The sequence below is a fragment of the Panthera uncia genome, chromosome C2, assembly GCF_023721935.1.
Source record: "Panthera uncia isolate 11264 chromosome C2, Puncia_PCG_1.0, whole genome shotgun sequence".
Classification (NCBI taxonomy): Eukaryota; Metazoa; Chordata; class Mammalia; order Carnivora; family Felidae; genus Panthera; species Panthera uncia.
In genome coordinates, this window is record NC_064810.1 from 12,155,587 (window position 1) to 12,174,488 (window position 18,902).

The 18,902-nt window shown below is 48.3% G+C and overlaps 1 protein-coding gene across 2 annotated transcripts in view; it reads left to right on the plus strand.

Annotated features, from left to right (window-relative positions):
- The first annotated feature begins 2,645 nt into the window (after positions 1–2,645).
- The window catches only part of URB1 (URB1 ribosome biogenesis homolog), a 72,899-nt gene continuing 56,642 nt past the window's right edge, over positions 2,646–18,902 (plus strand). For both annotated transcript variants that reach the window (XM_049627925.1, XM_049627927.1), the window contains exons 1-7: positions 2,646–2,938; positions 6,402–6,541; positions 7,387–7,538; positions 8,510–8,642; positions 13,766–13,862; positions 16,098–16,183; positions 17,556–17,681. In XM_049627925.1, coding sequence (XP_049483882.1) covers positions 2,797–2,938; positions 6,402–6,541; positions 7,387–7,538; positions 8,510–8,642; positions 13,766–13,862; positions 16,098–16,183; positions 17,556–17,681 — 876 coding nt within the window. In that variant the 5' untranslated portion in view covers positions 2,646–2,796. The remainder of the gene's footprint in view (positions 2,939–6,401; positions 6,542–7,386; positions 7,539–8,509; positions 8,643–13,765; positions 13,863–16,097; positions 16,184–17,555; positions 17,682–18,902) is intronic.

An 18,902-nucleotide genomic window follows, 5' to 3' on the forward strand; every position in this document is an offset into this window, starting at 1 on the left:
AGATTGGCAGAATTTACCTAAAAATTATCTGTACCTTGAGAAAGGCTTGATTATCATGTCATTTTATTTAATGATTGTTGGTCTATTCAAATTTTCTGGTCCCTTTTGTGCCAGTTTTGGTACGTTTGCTTTTTCTAGAAATGTATCCATTTCTTTCAGTTTTGAAAGTTTTGGGGATAGGTGTTTCTAATATTCTTTATTATTTAAAATCCTGCCAGTTTTGCTTACTTAATCTAAAAAACAAAAACAAATAGCTTTTGGTTTCTGGATATTCTTTAGTTTAGTGTTTGTTTTTTTTAAAATTCTCTTTGTAATTGACTTCTCTCCTCATCTTTGCTTCTTTTCCCTTCTTCTATCTTTGGGCTGTTTCTGTTGTACTTTTTCCAATTCTTCATTTGAACATGTATTATTAGCTCATTTGTTTTCAATTTTTCTTGACTTCTGACAAAAATATTTTAAGCTATAAATTTTCCTCTAAGAACTGTGTCCCGCAGATTTTGCTGTATAAAGTGTTCCTTTTGTTGCATTCCAAATCTTTCATGATTTTCCAGATGGTTTCCAAGGATTACTTAGATTTTTTCTCCCTCCCAGCCTTATGGGATTTAAAAAAAAAACCACTATCTTCTTATTATCAAGGTTAAATTATTGCTTGGTGGCTAGAGAACATGGTCTGTAAATGTTGATTTTTTTAAAAAATTTGTGGGGGCCTCTTTTGTGGCCTAGAACATGGTCAATTTTATGTCTTTCAATGTTATTTCAAAAGAACATATATTCTCTATTCATGGGTATAAAGTTCTATTACTAACTATCAACATGAATATATTGTTGTTACTCAAATTTTCTATATTTTCTAAAATTTCTGTGTAATGAGAAGACGGTAGGTAGACCAGTCTCCATAATACCCCTGAAATTATCATTTGATATTTTATTCTCTAAGTTGGGTGTGGATTTTGCTACATTTTGCTGTTCAAAGAATAGGGCCGTCAGTTCAATAACCTTGTATTTTGAGTGGTCTAGTCTAAGATTCTGGTCATTGACATAACACATGTTTATTGAGAACATGGCTCTTGTACCAGGATCAGTGCGGACTTCCTGAGTGGATTTGGAAGTATATTTTTAAAAATTGAGGGGCACCTGAATGTCTCAGTTGGTTAAGTGTCTGACTCTTGATCTTGACTCAGGTCATGATCTCACCGGTCATGAGATCGACTCCTGCACTGGGCTCTGTGCTGACAGTGCAGAGCTTGCTTGAGATTATCTCTCTCCGTTCTCTCTGCCCCTCCTCCCATTGGCGCCCACTCTCTCTCCAAATAAATAAATAAGTAAACTTTTTAAAAAAGGCAATAAAGGAAAATAGAGGAGGGTGAGAAGAAGGGGAGTGAAAGATGGATAGGAAGAGCCCACATGAAAGGAAAGTATGAGTCATGTGAGGTCTGGGCAGAGTTTCAGAAGAAACAGCAAGTGCAATAGCCCCATAAAGGATACCAGCTTAGAATGTCATGGGGGCAGTGGTGTTTATCTTTAACAGAGCAGAGTGTTCTTCGGGACAAATAAAGCCCTTTCTCTCCATGAAGTCCTTTAATATAGAAAGCCATGTCCCTACTTGGAAGTTTACTACTTGAAAGTTTGGTAAGCCTGATACATGAACGAGTGAGGTTAGGGATCTGGCATCAGTGACTCATGGCACTAGGCTGACTGAGTCTGAAGCATCCATCCACACACTTCTGAGCCACTTTAAGTTTTTACTTACTCATTTAAACCTCTACTTTACTGCAAAGCGTTTAATTCGGCTCTCAAGTCATTGACATCTTACAAGAACGCAGAACTTTTTGTCCCCCGTCAAAGCAGTTTTTCATACACAATGTATCACTTTCTCAGCTCAGGACAGCCCCAAAGATTAGGTAGGGCTGGCTCTGCTGGCTCCATTTCAAGGACGGGAACTTGGATGTGGAAGCCGCTGCACTGTTCACGAAGGGTTTTCACAGAAGTTACGTCTCTCCTCGCACCTGCTTGGCCAGAAGGGCTCACGTCCTCCCATTAGTTTGGGGAAGCCTGGGATGGAGGCCAGTGTGGGGCGACATCCCACCAGACAAGCCGGTCTGGTTCGGGCTGTGAGACAAGGTGCGGTCAGAGTTAAGGGCACCTACACGACCCTCGGCCCAGGTGCCAGAGGAAGACCTCCCGCTCAAGCCCGCCTGGCGTTTAGCCAGGGGCGTCCACCCTCCCGGCCAACCCGAAGGCCGTTAAATAGGGAAAGCATCGAAGCCCGTTGTTTGACAAGAGAGTTCTTCTACCTGCAGGGTCAGGGCGCCCCAGGTCGAGAACTGATCGGACTGTGCGGCCGCTTAGCACCGGAGCTCGTGCCCCCAGGGAATGGAGAACCCGGGGGCTCCACCCGCCAAGACCCTCGAGAGAGCCGCTGGGGGCAGGAGGGCTCCTCCTCATTGTGGCAGGGCGGTGTCGGTTCGTCCTAAGTAGCGAGCGAGCCAGCGTGAACAACAGAAACGGGAGAAACCTCGCGGTTCGGCGCCTGCAGCACCTCCCCGAACCGGGTCTAGCTTCCCGGCCGCCCGCCCTGGTTCAGGCCCCGCCCCGCCACAGGCCACGCCCCTTCCGCCGGCCCCATCGCGCAGGCCCGCCCCGACCTCCCACTGAGGCCCCGCCCCTTCCGCCGGTCCCGCCCCTTCCTGCGCACGTGTGGGCACCTGGCACGCCGAGGTTGTACTCCGCTGTCCGCGCGTCCTCTTGCCGGGTTTCCTGGTGTGTAGATCCCGGCGCGCCCCTCCCCTCTCGGCCATGGGGGTCCCCAAGAGGAAGGCCGCGGGCGGCCAGGACAGCACGGCTCTCCGCGCGGGCGCAGCCAAGCGGGCCCGCTCCGAAGAGCTCACGGGCGTGCGCTTCAAGGCTGAGCTGCGGGGTCCGCAGGGCGCGGAGCCGGGTGAGTGCGGGGCTGGCCGGGGCGGGGAGCACGTGCGGGCGAGGCGGGTCGCGTTCGCGTGCCAGGCTCAGCCCTCCTCTGTGCACCGTTCGGTCCCGGAGTCTCAGAGCCGGGCCTTCCGGTTTGCAGACGGGAAACCGTGGCCCCGGTGCTCGGGCGTCCAGGGTCCCGGGCGGCCGGGGCCGCTGTAGGGCCGCGCGCTGCACTGTCTTGCCCTGGGCTGTCAGCTGGTGGAATCCGCCTTGCTCGGTCGTGACAGTTCTACGCGACTGCACGCCTCCTTTGGCCGGGCGGCATTCCTTAGCAACCTCTAAAACCTCTATTGCAATTGTCAGAGAAGCATATATGTATACTTGCCGAGTCCCAACTGTGAGTCAGCTCGGGGCCATTCATTGAGACAGTTTGCTGGTTCTGTGGCCGTCAGCGCTATTTTCAAGAGCTTTGAGCCCCCAACACTCACGCTGATCCGATGACATGTAATAAACTACCGCATGAAGCGTCCCAGGGACTGGTCAGTTGACCAATATGGAACTGGTCTAGTCACTGGACTAGTGACCAATACGGGACAGATTCTGTAATTTCACTTTCTGAAAAGTGTGATCACGCTTCACAACCTCTTGTAATCCATTGGAAAAGTATGTAGGTTAGGAGGAAAAAAATGCAATTGAATTTTTTAAAGAAATTTAAGGTGTTTATTTATTTTTGAGGGACAGAGAAACAGTGTGAGCAGGGGAGAGGCAGAAAGAGAGGAAGGCACAGAATCTGAAACAGGCTCCAGGCTCCGAGCTGTCAGCACAGAGCCCATCTTGGAGCTCAAACCCACTAACTGTGAGATCATGACCTGAGCCGGAGTCGGCTGCTTAAGTGACTGAGCCACTCCTGAGCCACCCAGGAGCCCCAACAATTGAATATGCTAGTATGTGAGAGCACTGGTAGTGTGTCAAAATAGAAGTGACAGCATTTCTCCCTGGTTAAAGAGATTATTAAGTTGATGGCCAGGATAGCCCCACTTAACAATTTGTCCTCCCATAAATTGTGTTTTTAAACATTTGATGCCTGCAACTGCCAGCCAGTGCTTTGAAGATGATACCTGCTTTAGCTCAGAGTGCTACATTTCAGTCATTCGTTCATTTCTGCGTTATTTACTAGGGGCTGTGATGTGCTGGAGATACAATGGTGAGTAAAAAATCAGATCTGGGCCTTGCCATTCTGGAGCACGTGAATAGTGAGGTGGAGAAGGCAGGTGTCAATCAATATAATTACATATGAAGAGTTCCAAGTACCGGTCCTCCAAAGGAGGGGTACATAGGGCCTTCAGCCCTCAGACCTAATCTGGGGGCTCAAAGAGGTCTCCCCAGAAGGAGTGGCTTTTCAGCGGAGTTGTAGGTTGGGGTAGGAACAGGGACAGGAACCATTCTGGCAGAAGAAAGAGCATGCTTAGTTATTTAAAAGATTGTATTCATGTACGTGTTCACGGTTTTGCTCAGGCAGCTCCATGGCATTCGGGTGCTGCATTTGAACAGGTCTCAGAAGGAAACTCGGGTTAGGGGCGCCTGGGTGGCTCAGGTGGTTAAGTGGCTGACTTCAGCTCAGGTCAGGATCTCGCGGTCCGTGAGTTCGAGCCCCGCGTCGAGCTCTGGGCTGATGGCTCAGAGCCTGGAGCCTGCTTCCGATTCTGTGTCTCCCTCTCTCTCTGCCCCTCCCCCGTTCATGCTCTGTCTCTGTTTCAAAAATAAATAAAACGTTAAAAAAAAAATTTTAGGGGCGCCTGGGTGGCGCAGTCGGTTAAGCGTCCGACTTCAGCCAGGTCACGATCTCGCGGTCCGTGAGTTCGAGCCCCGCGTCAGGCTCTGGGCTGATGGCTCGGAGCCTGGAGCCTGTTTCCGATTCTGTGTCTCCCTCTCTCTCTGCCCCTCCCCCGTTCATGCTCTGTCTCTCTCTGTCCCAAAAATAAATAAAAAATGTTGAAAAAAAAAAATTAAAAAAAAAAAATTTAAAAGAAAAGAAACTCGGGTTGACGGGCAGTGGGTACAGATGAGGTAGTTGGAAGATGCGGCAAAGCTGAAGTCAGTGGGTGAAAGTGTGAATCCGTTGTATGAGATTGTGTTGAATTTGTGTTTGAATCTGGTCTCTCTCTTGGATTCTGTCTCCCTTTTGATGTGTTCTCATAGCTTCCTGTGACGCGATCTCCTGACAGATCAGAGAAGTAGAATTGACAGATGTTGGGGGTTTTGATTTCATCCAGGCATTAGGAAAGGTTTTTTGTTGTTATTTTTGGGTTGTCTTTTTACGTAGCTTTATTGACACACGATTGACATAACTGATGTAAGTTTAAGATGTATGATGACAGGTGCCTGGGTGGCTCAGTCAGTTAAACATCCCACTCGTGGTTTTGGCTCAAGTCATGACCTCACGGTTCGTGAAATTGAGCCTGTGTCGGGCTCTGTGCTGACAGCGTGGAGCCTGCTTGGGATTCTCTCTCCCCCTCTTTATCTGCTCCTCCATCGCACGTGCTCTCTCCTTCTCTCTCAAAATAGAAAAACTTAAAAAGATGTACAGTGAGATGATGACACACATATACTGTGAAATGATTACCACAGTAAGCTTCAAGTATATACTACAGTACTGTTAATTACAGTCACCATGCTGTACATTAGATCCCCAGAACTTACTCATCTTACTCATTATTTTTTTTCTTTTAAGTAAACTCTGGCCGCAATGTGGGGCCCAGACTCTCCACCCCGAGATCAAGGGTTGCATGCGCTACCTACTGAGCCAGCCGGGTGCCCCAGAATGTACTCATCTTTATAGCTGAAAGTTTGTACCCTTTGACTGACATCTCCCCATTTCTCCAACCCCCCCCCCCCCCAATCCCTGCCCACCGTTCTGCTCTCTGTTTGTATGAGTTTGGCTCTTTTAGGTTCCACCTATAAGTAGAACATACAGCGTTTGTCTTTCTCTGACTCACTTCACTCTGTGCCCTCAAAGGTCCATACGTGTTGCAAAAGGCAGAGTTCCTTCTCTCTTCTGGCTGAATAATAGTTCCTTGTATATACACTTAGCTACAGATCAGCTGCGCCACATTTTCTTTATCCGTTCTCTGATTTTACCCCCTTCATGGAGGTGAGTGTACAGCTTCAGGGTTAGATTGGTCTAGACCCAGAGGGTGCCCAGGAGTGGATCGATGTCAGCGGCGGGGAGGATCCCTGCCCCTAGAAGGCTTGGCTCTAAAGCTCTTCCTTTGAAAGTTGTTCCCCTTTACCTCGGTGGAGATAGAGAAAAGGCCATGTCAGAACTCTGGATGGCCCCGTCTCCACATTGCTGCCGTGTTCTCCCTCCGGGTGAGCGGCACCTCCAGCCGCCTGGATGCTTCTGCTGGAAATCTGCCTCTGTCGCAGCGGCGGCTGTGATTGTTGCTAAGGAGACCGTCCCTGTTAACGTTTGAACGTTACTCTTATTTCAGCCTTGGAAGCATTTGTCGCTGCTGCCAAGAAGCTACCGAGGGAAGACGTGTATGATGTTGTGGAAGGGTACATAAAGATTTCGGTTGAATGTGCAGAGATTTTCCAGCTCCTGAGCGGGGAGAAGCGGCCGGAAAGTGAAGTATGTCATTCCTCACCTGGCTTGCTGAAGAGAAGACAAAGTTCACGCCACTATGGTGTTGAGCTTGATGGAGAGAAATGTGGTAGAAATTTCCAGAACATTATCACCTTCCTATAGAAGACTATGTTTTGTTCCTGTGTCATAGGAATACATCCAATTTTGCATCATGACTTTTTAAAGCATGTTAATGGAAAGTGCTAACTTCATGTTAGTGAGTGATACCAGAGGGAAGGACCATAGACCCTTAATCGCAATGCACTTGGTTTTGCCATGGTTTGTTTTTAAGCAATCTCTGCACCCAACCTGGGGCTCAGACTTGTAACCCCAAGATCAAGAGTCGCGTGCTCCACCAACTGAGCCAGCCAGGCGCCCCCTTGACATGGTTGGTTTGTTCTGACAAAAGGGAAATAGGTAGAAGCCGCATGTCATAATTGCACACACATATTGAGTCGAGACTTCTGGTTCCAGAGAGGTTCAGAATTCGGGATATTTATGAACCTGTTGAAATCTCAGGGTTATTGCTGTAAGACTGTCGACCTGAATATCCCCAGAGCAGGGAGGTCCAGTCATGAGTAGAGATCGCTCTTTTCATTTCATTTTGTGTAATTATAAGCCGGGAAGAGTTCTCCACTTAGCTGGACCGTGGGAGCAGGACTAATTCCAGAGCTGAGGGTCTGCCGAGCAGCCTGTGAAGCTGTCACCTTCCTGCCTTTGGCTCAGGACCCTGAGCAGGCCCGTCCTGCACGTTGAAGGTTTTAAATGACTGGCTAGGACAGGAGGAGCGTATGTATAGAGGAAAATAAGAAATGAGCTGATTCATAAGCATTTTAATTCTGTCTTTGCAGACGCTATTAATATTTCAAGTTTTTGAGGCCATACTATTGCGGACAGCGAGCGACCTTTCCCATTTTCATGTTGTGGGAACCAATATCGTGAAAAAGCTGCTGAACAGCCACATGAAGCTCATCTGTGAGTCCCTGTATGCCTCAGGCTACAGGTAAGTTGCCCGCTGTTATGTGACAAGACCAGCCGTGGGCTCGGTCTGCGTTCAGCTCTCTGGGAGTGCTCTTGACCTTTCCTTCCCTCGGAAAGCTCTGGCTCTGCCTCTCCTTCCCCTGGGGCCAGCCCCTCATGCCGTAGACTCCTACCACTCATCCTTGTCACGCCGGTGCTGCTGTTCTTTTTGCTGTTATGGGAACACTCTGGACATTCTTTATGTTTCCTGCCCTTCTGCCCTAGCAGCTCTTTGTGGTCACCGCAGTCTCCCTCCCTCTCTCCTTCAGGACCCTGTGGTCCAGAAGTGTCATCTCAGGGAGGCCTTGCTCCACTGTCCTCCATTTACTGTCACTTTCTGTCCTTTTAGCTGGCAGGCAGAAGTATCCATTTGCAGGTCTATTCGTGCAGCCAGACATTTGACGTAACATTCTAGGTCCGTCTGTTGACTGTCCACTTCCCTTTGCTGGAATGCAAGGTGCGTGTAGGCGGGTGCCTTGAGTGTCGTATGAGATGCTGTCTTCCAGCACCTCGAACGGGGCCTGGGGTGTGGTAGGCACGCAGTCAACCACGGGTTTTGGGGGGCAGGGGAACCGAAAGGCAGCTGAGAGCTTGCTTTTGGAGACGCCGTCTCCGAAGACATCTTCTGTGCCCTCGGTGGCGGGGACAAGCCGCGGGTCTCCCAGTTACGTGATGAGTTAGTGGGGAGAGACCTTGCCATCTTCTTTGTGTCTCACATTTTGTATTCTTGCATCCTCTTCAGACTCTGTTTTTAAGCTTTATTTGGAGATTGTGTGAAGTTTTGGTTTTGGGTTTTTTTGTTTTTGTTTTTGTTTTTTTAAGCATGCCTACTCATCTGTTTCCTTCCTTTTTCTGATTTGGGGACAGCAGACCGCACAGCCCGGAGTGCACTTGGCTTTGCAGTGAAGTGGCTTTGTGCTTCTGCTCTTCCTCACGTGCCTGATGTTCCCACAGGATGGCTCGAGCCTGTCTCAACCTGATGGCCGCCATGGTGACCCAGGGTCCTGAGGCCGCCAGGGATGTCTGCAGCCATTTTGATTTGAATAAAAAGACCTTGTACACCCTGGCGACCAAGAGGGATTCAAAGGTGAGGAGCTCCCAGCGTCTTGTACCTCCCGTGTGTTTCCTTGCTCTCTGGAGGGCCGTAGCAGTTTGTTTCTTGTCCTTTCTTCGACCTTGGTCTTCATGTGGGCGGAGTAGAAGGCCTGTATGTGCGGCAGAGCCTGGATGACAGGGACATCTGAGGACGGCTTCTCTGGGGGCTCAGCATCGCCGTGCCCTCCTGGCTCGTGAGGATGACATAGCTCGTGAGCGTCTTCACAGAGTAGACAGAATAACCTCCCACGTACCTCGTGGGGTGTCCCGGTCCTGATCCTATTCTGTCCATTTTGGAGAAAACCCTTGGAAGTTTCAACTAGGAAGTGGCATCATCAAGGAAGATACTTACGGCTTTTTAATGTTTCTTGTGCCTCCTGTTTGTACGTCTTATAAGGAGTAGGTGCTGGACTGTGCCAAAGAGAATGGAAGGGTGAATGGTTTTCAGGAGAGTTTTTTTTTTTTGTTTTTTTTTTTAAATGTTTATTTAGTTTTGAGAGAGAGGGAGACAGAGGAACTGAAGTGGGCTCTGTGCTGACAGCAGTGGGCCCAACGTGGGGCTCGAACTCACAATCCATGAGGTCATGGCCTGAGCCGAAGTCGGACATGCCCCTCAGGAGAGCTGTGTTTTTAAAAAAAAAAAAAAAAAAAAAAAGTTCCCAGGCACCTGGGTGGCTCAGTCGGTTAACCATCTGACTTCAGCTCAGGTTGCGATCTCACAGTTTGTGAGTTCGAGTCCCACGTCGGGCTCTGTGCTGACAGCTCGGAGCCTGGTACCTGCCTCGGATTCTGTGTCTCCCTCTCTCTCTGCCCCTCCCCCGCTCACATTCTGTCTGTCTCTCTCATAAACATGAAAAAAAAATAAGAGTTCCCTGGTGGCCCTAGAAGTTTCACTTGGGTTGAGAGAGGTTCTTGAGGAGAAAGCACAAGTTTGAGGACTCAGAAGCTGGAAAGAGTTGTGTGAGCCTTCCCTGCTGGCACGGCTGTGCCATCGACAGCTGGGGCTCCGTTCTCCACACCCCCATCCCGAGCACAGACGGCAGACCGACGGTCAGCAACCTGTCTGCCCAGGTGGAGGGCCACGTGAGCCTGATTTACTTCCGCACCCCGTTCTCTAACTCTTCAGGGATTCGGAGTTTCCGCACCTCCAGGTAATAGACTGAAGGTTAATCATAGTAACACCAAGTAACTTGTATGGCTTGGTGAGGTTGGGCCCCGTGTTGAGGGTTTTCCTGGAATTACAAACAAGGTGTTCCCCGAGGGAAAAAAAAAAAAAAATCCCAGGTCTTAGTGTCTCGCGGATTCTCTTTTTTTAGTACCGTGAATTATTCACATACTCTGTGTCAACAAATTCCGTTCATTGAGTGATGGCTCCTGACATTTAAATGCATCTCTAAAAAGAATCTGCGTGCCGTTTGCACATTAGGGCAGATGTCATGCTTCTTTGGTCTTACCTGGCAGTCAGCCTGTCAGTAATTACCCATCAGATTCCCTCCCTGCTTCCACTCCCTCTCTCTTGACCTCAACTAGCTCAGCCTCCTAAGTAAAATATGTCAGTGCCCAGACCACCCACCAAGACACGACTGGGGCGTCCCTGCCTGAACCCCGGCTGTAGGCCGCGCCCGCTTCACCTCGGGGTCTCGGCAACTTATTTTACGTTTCCTCGGTCTGTAAAATGAGAATTATCGTTAAGATGGGAGTGTTTTTACTTTGTGGCATACCTTAAATGTTTTGTTTTAGGAAATGGTTTTAGACATTAATTTTTTTTTCCCCATATAGGGATGTCAGGGACATTAAAAAAGAGAGCAGCACAGAGAATCCCCACCTACCTGTCCTCCAGCTGCAGGCGCTGCCCCCTCTCCCACATGTTTGGTTGTTTTGGGACGGTCTAGTGCCGCAAATCCCACCCGGGAACCGCATTTCCCTGTAAAAATTTCAGCGTGTACCTTTAACAAAAAATGAGCTTTAAAAAAAAAAAAAAACCCACACTACCATCACCACACCTAATACTGCTCACAATTCTTGGTATCAGTGAATGCCCAGTTCGGTCTCCGTTTTTCCCACTGTCTCAGAAATGTCTTTACGCTTTGTGATTCAGATTAGGATCCAGACAAGGGCCACCCATTGTGTTTGGTGGGTATGTTTCTTAAATTTCTTCCCTGGCTTTGAGTTTTCTCAAAGCCCCGCCCCCCAACCTTTTTCTCATGCCCTTCGGTTATTGAAGAAGCTGATAGATCTACAGATCTATTTTTTCTTAATGGGTGTGTTTTAGCATCTTGGAGGGAATTCTTAAAGCTTTGTGAAGAGAGTTATTTTTCATCCAGCCAAAGAAAGCACTGTTCAAATCCTTTGCCAGAGAGCAGTTTTACCAAATATGTTTTGGTCTATTTTAGACAGCGTTTTGCGGAACGAGCCGTAAAGAGCCCAGGATGCTTTCTTCCTAGGATAATAACGCTGTGAAGTCAGAGAGTAGGAATGGGGCATGTGGCCCTCTTGCCTCCGATGGAGCTTGCTGGGACGGAGGGCAATGGCCCAGGGGACGGTGAGGGGCTGTCTGGTCGGGGGCGTGAGCGGGAGGCAGGGCAGTGGCTGCTTGGAGGGGGTGTGCGCTGTGTCTGGGGTGATCTTGGTGTGTTCACAGTCAGGGGTCTGAAATTGGGGGCTGGCTGGGATATGCGAGATGGAGGCCAGGAGGTGAGGACCCACTTCCATATCAGTTCGAAATTCATTGCTGGGGGGACCCTTGAGGGGATCTAGTCCAGCTGCTGTGTACAAGCAGGATGGAAGGACCCAGAGTGGCACATAACTGCAACCGACCTTCCAGGGCCCTGACTCCCAGTACTTAAGTGGGCATCCCCCCCCACCCCCCCACCCCCCAAACTTGTAGAACCTTTCCAGCCAGCCAGCTAGCAGCATGTAGCTGCTAAAACTTACCAGGCAAGTTTTGGCATCTCACCAGCATTCTTGCGGAACACAAGACACACGTGGGTCGAGATAACAAGTTAACTGTGCTTGAGTTAGTTGATGTGTTTCTTTCAACGAGGCATCTAGATAATTCGGGAGCGGTGGCTCCTTTAAGCTTCCTGAGGACAGGGACGGTATCTTAGTCGTCTTTGAGTGGTCTCTCAGCCCGAGATTATGGCGTCTTGAATATAACTGCTGTTTGCACACCACTGAATTGTTGTGTTTTGAAGGCACTAAAGCATTGCAGGTACGCTGAGGAAAAGCAGCTCACTTTCAAGACCTTCGTGACCGTGGTACCCAAACTCTGTCTTGTGAGGAGGCCCACAGAGTCGTCCCCGGAATGGGGAGCATAGTTTTGAGCGCTTAGTGTATTTGGAATAAACCGGGATCGGCCTGGAGGGTCTTGCTGAAATGCCGTGGGGCATGGATGGAAGTGGAGACCCAGTGAGGACAGCGAATGTGCAAGGCCTCCGTCTGGATGTTGCAGGGTAGGGGTCTGATGGCCTTTCTTTTCTCCCCAAGAAACAGACACCCGACACAACAAGACAGAATTAATTCAGTTCTCATGTAGAGGCCTAGGTGGTTCCAAGTGCGATCCTTGCAGATTGAGAAAAAGCAAGATGAAAATGCCGTGGCAGCTCGGAGAAGAAAGCACTTGTCCGGTCAGACGTAAAGTCGAGCACGAGGCAGTATGTTTGTACAATTATTTCCTGTTTTCCAGTTCCAGTACGTACTCACTTAGTAGCTGCATGTCCTTGAGTGAGTTTTTAAAGCCTGTTTCTTCATCTGTAAAATGGGTGTAGAAGGCGTCTCCACCTCAAGTTGTTCAGAGGAGTAAATGAAGTAACAGATGTGCAGCCTTTGACTTAGTGTCTGGTGTAGTGAGTGCTCGGTAAATGACATTGGCCTCTTCCTCCTCCTCCTCCTCCTCCTCCTCCTCCTCCTCCTCCTCACCCTCCTCACCACCACCCTGCCACTACTAAATGGAATGGAACCATCTGGAAGGCGGACTTCTTAATCTTTGCGGGCATTCAGGGAACTAATTCTCCGTGGCATTAACTTATTTCCTGGCAACCAATTAGGGTACCTTTGGGATAACTCAAGTAGGGAGGAGGTGACAGTTGAAGCAGTGGAGGATCCCAGCGTATGAGCTGCTGCTGGTACAGCCGGTGAGCGATCCGCATGACTACTGGCGTGTGAACCCGATGAGGAGACACGCGTGTGTCTTAAAATTACCGGGAGGGAAAGCTGATCAGATGACCCTCGCGACTTCCCCTGAAGTGTTGGCTACTGGTCATGGCCTGTGGGCCTCCTCGGGGACGCCCTCTGTCTTGGGTCGCGGCAGAATAGTGCAGATGTCAGTCCCAGGAAGGCCACGCAGGGTTGGTAACAGGGCAGCGTCTGGGCCGTGGTGTCTGGTGTGAATTTATAATACCTGATAAAACCCAGACAGCACCTCATTGGTGTCGGCAGAAGCAGAACCAGTCTTTCCATTGGCTCTGGATTTTCAAAAATGCGTATATTATTTCATTGGCAAGTGAAGTAGATGGTGTCTGGACAGGCTGGGAATCTCCTGCTCCATACCAAAGTGGTCCAGACACCCAAAATGTTTACGTTATGACTGGGAAGGGGACTCAGCCAAACTTTACCCATGCTTCTCTTTTTTTTTTTTTTTTTTTTTTGATTTTTTTTATTAAAAAAGATTTTTTTTTTGATCTTTATTTTTTGAGAGAGAGACAGCGTGTGAGCTGGGGAGGAGCAGAGAGAGATGGGAGACGCAGAATTCGAAGCAGGCTCCAGGCTCTAAGCTGTCAGCACAGAGCCTGACGTGGGGCTCGAACTCACAACCTGTGAGATCACGACCTGAGCTGAAATCAGACGCTTAACCGACTGAGCCACCCAGGTGCCCCTACCCATTCTTTTCTGTTTACAAACAGCTTGAAAGACAAGGAAAAGTAGAGCAGAAGATTGAGGGAGAAGAGCAGAGAAAAGGTTCCATGTTCCCATAGAGACATGACCATTGTTTTAGACTTTGAGCCTTCTGACGGCACAAGCCCCAAGGCCTCTGTGCCATTGGGACGGGAGGGGCGTGCGTGCCGCCAAGTCCCTGCTTCCTGCACATGACACGTGGTCTCCTTCGCCCCCCCCCAGGGTGTGCACGACGTCCGGCTGGCCTACATTCAGTTCGCCCTCTCCTTTCTGATCGCCGGCGATGACAGCACGATAGCACAGGTGCTGGAGTTGAAAGGTAGGTGCACCTCTTTGTCTCGTAGCAAAGCCTGGTGGCGATTGTGTTTTGGAAAATCTGCCGCAAAACATTTTTCCAGGTTGAACAGTCGCAACCTTTATGGCCGCTGCACACACTAGAATGTTGGACGCGTGTGCGGCGAAGCCGTGGTTGGTGCGGTTTTGATGTCGCTCGTGAGCACCGACAGAGGCATTCCTGTCAGGCTACCTGGAATGCTGGGCGACGTGCTGACAAAGGAGAGATGCAAACTTGAGACTCGCGTACGAACAAAGGAGGCTCTGTGGCTCCAGAACATGCACAGATACGTAGCCCTGGCTGCCCGGCCCTCCTTAGTAATTGACTTCGGAAAACTAAAGTTTAGTTACTTCGGTGGCCTTGCTGAGTGTTACCAGAATATCGGTAATGGAGCTTCAGAGAAGTCTAGCTGGACCACCTTCTGGTGGCTGTGGCCCGAGAGCCTGTTCGGGCCGCTTGCTCCTCATCGAGAGATTCAGTAAGACGGAGAACGATGGCACTAGAAGGAAGGCACTTCGCACGTAGCAGGTGTTCGGTGTGATACCAGGCTCTGTGCGCAGGTTCCACGTCCTTGCCAGAGCTCTGGGAGTCGGAGGAACAGCACGGTGCCTGTGGCCCGGGGTGGCCGGGTCTCCAGTCCTTCTCTCACCTCCCCCAGGGTGGGAGCCTTAGAGCTGTCTCCGGACGACTGCCAGCGACCGTTTCAGAACAGGGTGGTGGGTGCCGGTCACTCCATACGGTGTCAGCCCTGGTCCACGCAGGTAGCCCCATTGCCGGGGGAGGCGGTGCCACGGAGGAGACGCCTTCGTTGCACGGTGCAGCAGACAGGCCTTAACCGCTTGTGGCCGCTCCTGTGTGAGGTCTGCTGCTGCTGCTCCCAGGGCTAGGGTTCTTCCGAATTCCCGTGGTCGTCTGCGCCGTCCGGCCTTTATTAAAGGACGGCGGTTTGGGGTTACTTATGTGCGCTGCTGATGGGGCAGGGTTGTACTTCAGTTAATGTTTTTGCAGGGCACTTTGCAAAACTTGAAAAACGCGTCGAAACTTTAAAAATGTGTGATCCAGCAGCCATTCCACGTCTAGCCATTTATCCTAAGGGTAGAATTAAGGATGTGAGTAGAGGTTTTCTTAGTGGATAATTTTTTCACGTTCGCTGAAAATTGGACTCCTCCTAACTGTTGACCATCAAGGGATTGATTGCACAAACAGGACTAATCGTAAGGTGGAACGCAGCTGTTAGAAATGACGTAGAAATATGCTTCCCGATGTCAGCCTTTTAAACAACATATGATGGGGTGTAGACTCAGTTATAAAACTCGAGTACCCCATTTTACTGAAAGATACATTTAACGGGATATGGATATATCAGAAGGTTAGCGGTTAACTAGTTACCTCTGGGTAGTGGAATTATGTTTGCTTTCAAATTTCATCCTTTTGGTTTGTTTGGTATTTTCTGATTTTTCTTCTTTTGAGAATGAATTTCCTTTGTAGAAAATATGTGTGTGCCCTTCGAGCACCTCTGGAGCAAGCAAAATTCTAATCGCTTTGATGTTTCTGCCCAGCGTCACCATTACGTTAGTCATGATACGGCATCGAGCTGTGGTAGCTGATTCCTTGGAGATCAAAAGCATGAAAAGAAAGCAGACAAACACATCATCCCGAATTCTACCACAGTCAATAAAATGATTTAAAATATAAATCTGGGGGCGCCTGGGTGGCTCAGTCGGTTGAGTGTCCAACTCTTGACTTTGTCTCCGTTGAAGACGGATCGAGGTCTACATCTGGCTCCGTGCTGAGCATGGGGTCTGCCTAAGATTCTCTTTCCTTCATTCCCTCTGCCCCTCTCCCTGCTAGCCCTCTCACCAAAAAAACATATATAGATAAAGATATAGGTATCAGCAAATCTAAGCAAAGAGAGAAATTCAGCAAAATTGTACGTACATTCTCTGTCAAATAGTCAGTATGAAGGACAGTAAAACAGAACTACTGAACCTCTTTAATGGCTCTGTCATTGTTTTACCTTTAGATATTGATTTCCCATGTCATGAAGTGGTTTATTCCTACTGTGAACATGTATAATCGAAAAGGACAAAACCTTCAGAAAATAAAAAAGGGAGCGAATGGTATTGTTTGCTGTGCCACTTTATGAAGTAATTTGTTCTCTCATCTGCTCTCGTGTTCAAAATATTTTTGAGTTTAATGCTTTGAACCTTTTCCTTTCAGAATTTATTCCTTGCATTTTTAGCTCGGGCATAAAGGAAGACAGGATTTCCACCGTCAATATTTTGTTGTCCACGCTGAAAACAAAGGTACGTGTTTGGTACTCAGTGTTGTTCTGCGGTTTGTCTTCCCCAGGGTGTGACAGGACCCTAGAGCCACAATGTCTTAGGGCACACAGGCTGGGGGATGGCAAACTGTTCCTTCGGGCTGCAGTTTTGTCACCCCAGGAGACATGCTGTTGCTTGCCCTTTCACGGGAAGCCACAGGGATAATTGGGAGCTGTAAGTTATGGCTGTTTTCATTTACACACCCAGCAAAATGTGACTATGTATCGCCTTATATATTCTGCCTTTTACAAGCATCTTGTAGAAACTTTAAAACTGGCTGAACGAATCACTGACTTTAATACAGAAGCAACTTAAATGCTCAGTTAGAAAAACTCTACGACTCTGCCAACACAAAAAGTCGTTAAAAGCCATGAACTGGCAATCCATATAAAAATGGCTGATTAGCATAGTATTTAAAACTGTGGTTCTCAGCTGGGGGTGGTTTTGCCCCCTCCACTGTAGACATTTGGCAGTGTTGGAAACGTTTCTGGTTGTCATAACCGGGGAAGTAACAACTGGCACCCAGTGGGTAGAGACCAGGCCCAGCGTCCTGCCCGCACAGGTCCATCCCCTGCAGCAGTTATTTGGGCCAGAATGTCAGGGTGCTGAGAAGCCCTGATTTAAAGTAACACAGGTCATGAGGTACAGGTTTTTTTCGCCAACCAAATTAGCACTGACCTTTTAAAACAATGCCGTTCAGTGCTGGCAAAAGTACCTTTGAGTCGGGTGCTTTTGTGGAGGCAGTGTTCTAGCAGGTCTGGCGGTGTGCGTTAGAGGTCTTCAACATGTTCCCAGACTTGGGAACCTCAGAACCACCCAGGACACCCTGGGAGGCACCGGGAGTGGGTTTGAGGGGAGCTGAGGCCTTGTGCCACAATTCCGAGTGCATAATCAGGGACGCAGGCAGGACTCGGCGCAAGCAGACGATAGAGTGCAAACAACCTCACTTTGCACCCCCCGGGGGACGGTGACATAAATTATGGTCGCTAGAATGATAGCCTTCCAAAATGGTGTTCTAAAGGAGTTTTTAATAATGTGGGAAAAGTTCATACTATTTAAAAGTAGGCAGAAAACTATATATAATCTCACAGAGACAAAAACAAAACAAAACACAACAGTGATACACATACATCTTCTGTGTTGCGGGATGGAGGGATGAAAGGAAGTATACCAGATGCTAACTGTATCTTAGGACGGTTCAGATACCGATGAATTTTGTTTTTCTCTTTATGTTTTTCCTTTTTCTGGTCAAATATTTTGCCGTGGGCCCGCAGGATTTTGGTAATGATGAAAAACAATACACACTGTTGTGAAAATCGAGCTCCTTGAAATTCGTGTGTTTTATTGTTTTCAGGTAGTTCACAATAAAAATATCACAAAAACCCAGAAGGTGCGTTTCTTTACGGGGCAGTTGTTGAACCATATAGCAGCTCTCTACAGCTGGAATGGGATTGTTGATGTGAACCTGGAACATGGCAAGGTACAGTCCTGTTGGGTTTGAGTTGACCTCACTGTTAGTGTGTGAGCCTCACAGCTGGAGACTGGGGAGCGTACCCCCTAAAGTCCCTCCATTCGATCTGTTTCTCTTGGCTCGTGGTTATATTGATTCTCCGCTTAGATGAAATATGATCTTTTTAAAGTTTTGGTTTTTTCGTTTTGTTTTTTTTTTATAAGATTGTTTCTATTCTCTGAGGTATTTCGATATTAGACTTTTTTTTTTCTCCCTTGAAGGGAAAACCGTTGCTCCTTTTAGCTGAGTGACATGCTGGTTTTCCCTGCTGGGCTTGCCCAGTAGACGCATAGTATTGACCCAGGCTCTCTCCTCCTCTCATTTACCTCTTCTTTTCCTTCTTTCCATCCTGTTCACACCAGCTCTTAGAGTTTCAAGGCCCGTTGCTTTTACTTCCAAGTGTCTAGGAAAACCCCAATTTCCTCACCTACTGACATGTGTAATTTATTTTGTAATAGTTCCTCAAACGTTGAATTAGAACAGTTGCTTTCCAGTTGACCCAAGGCCAGTGTACATTTTAATCCTCATTTTGATTTTCTTCAGGGTGTTTCGGAACATGGACTTGGCCAGAGTAGTGAAGGCTCAGACTTCCTGTGAACTTTATAGTAATTTACCTCTCAAGAGCCCTGTGTTTTACGTCCTTTTATCTTTGTGACTGGCCTATGTCCTCTTGTTTTGAACATGTTTTGTATGCCCTATTATCAGGAAGCCTTGGGGGCTTAATAAAAACACTCCCAAATGTGGAATTTTATTCAAAAGACCAAGAGAAATTAAGTCATTCTTAAGCTTGTTTAAAACTACAGGTTTAAACTTGCCCCTCTTAAGAGTATTTTTTAATCTCTTTTTTTTAATGTGTCTGCTTTATAGGTGAGGACATTCGAATTCAGGGAGGTCAGTAATGCTCTCACTACTGGTTACATTCTGGTGTCCAGCCAGAAGCTGTCCAGGAGCCCGTTAAGAGTTGCCTCATTAGAATAAAAAATATTCCTACCACGTAGAACATTCCAGGGGATTTTGGAGCCCTGTGTGAGAATTGGTGTTACCCCCATCACACAAGAAATGACTGGGGTTCTAGGGGCTCTCTGCCAGGAGCTGGGGTTGAAGACCAAATACAGTTGACCCCTGAACTATGCAGGGGCTGGGAGGGCCGACCCCCCTGCAGTCAAAATCCGTGTATAACTTTTAACTCCC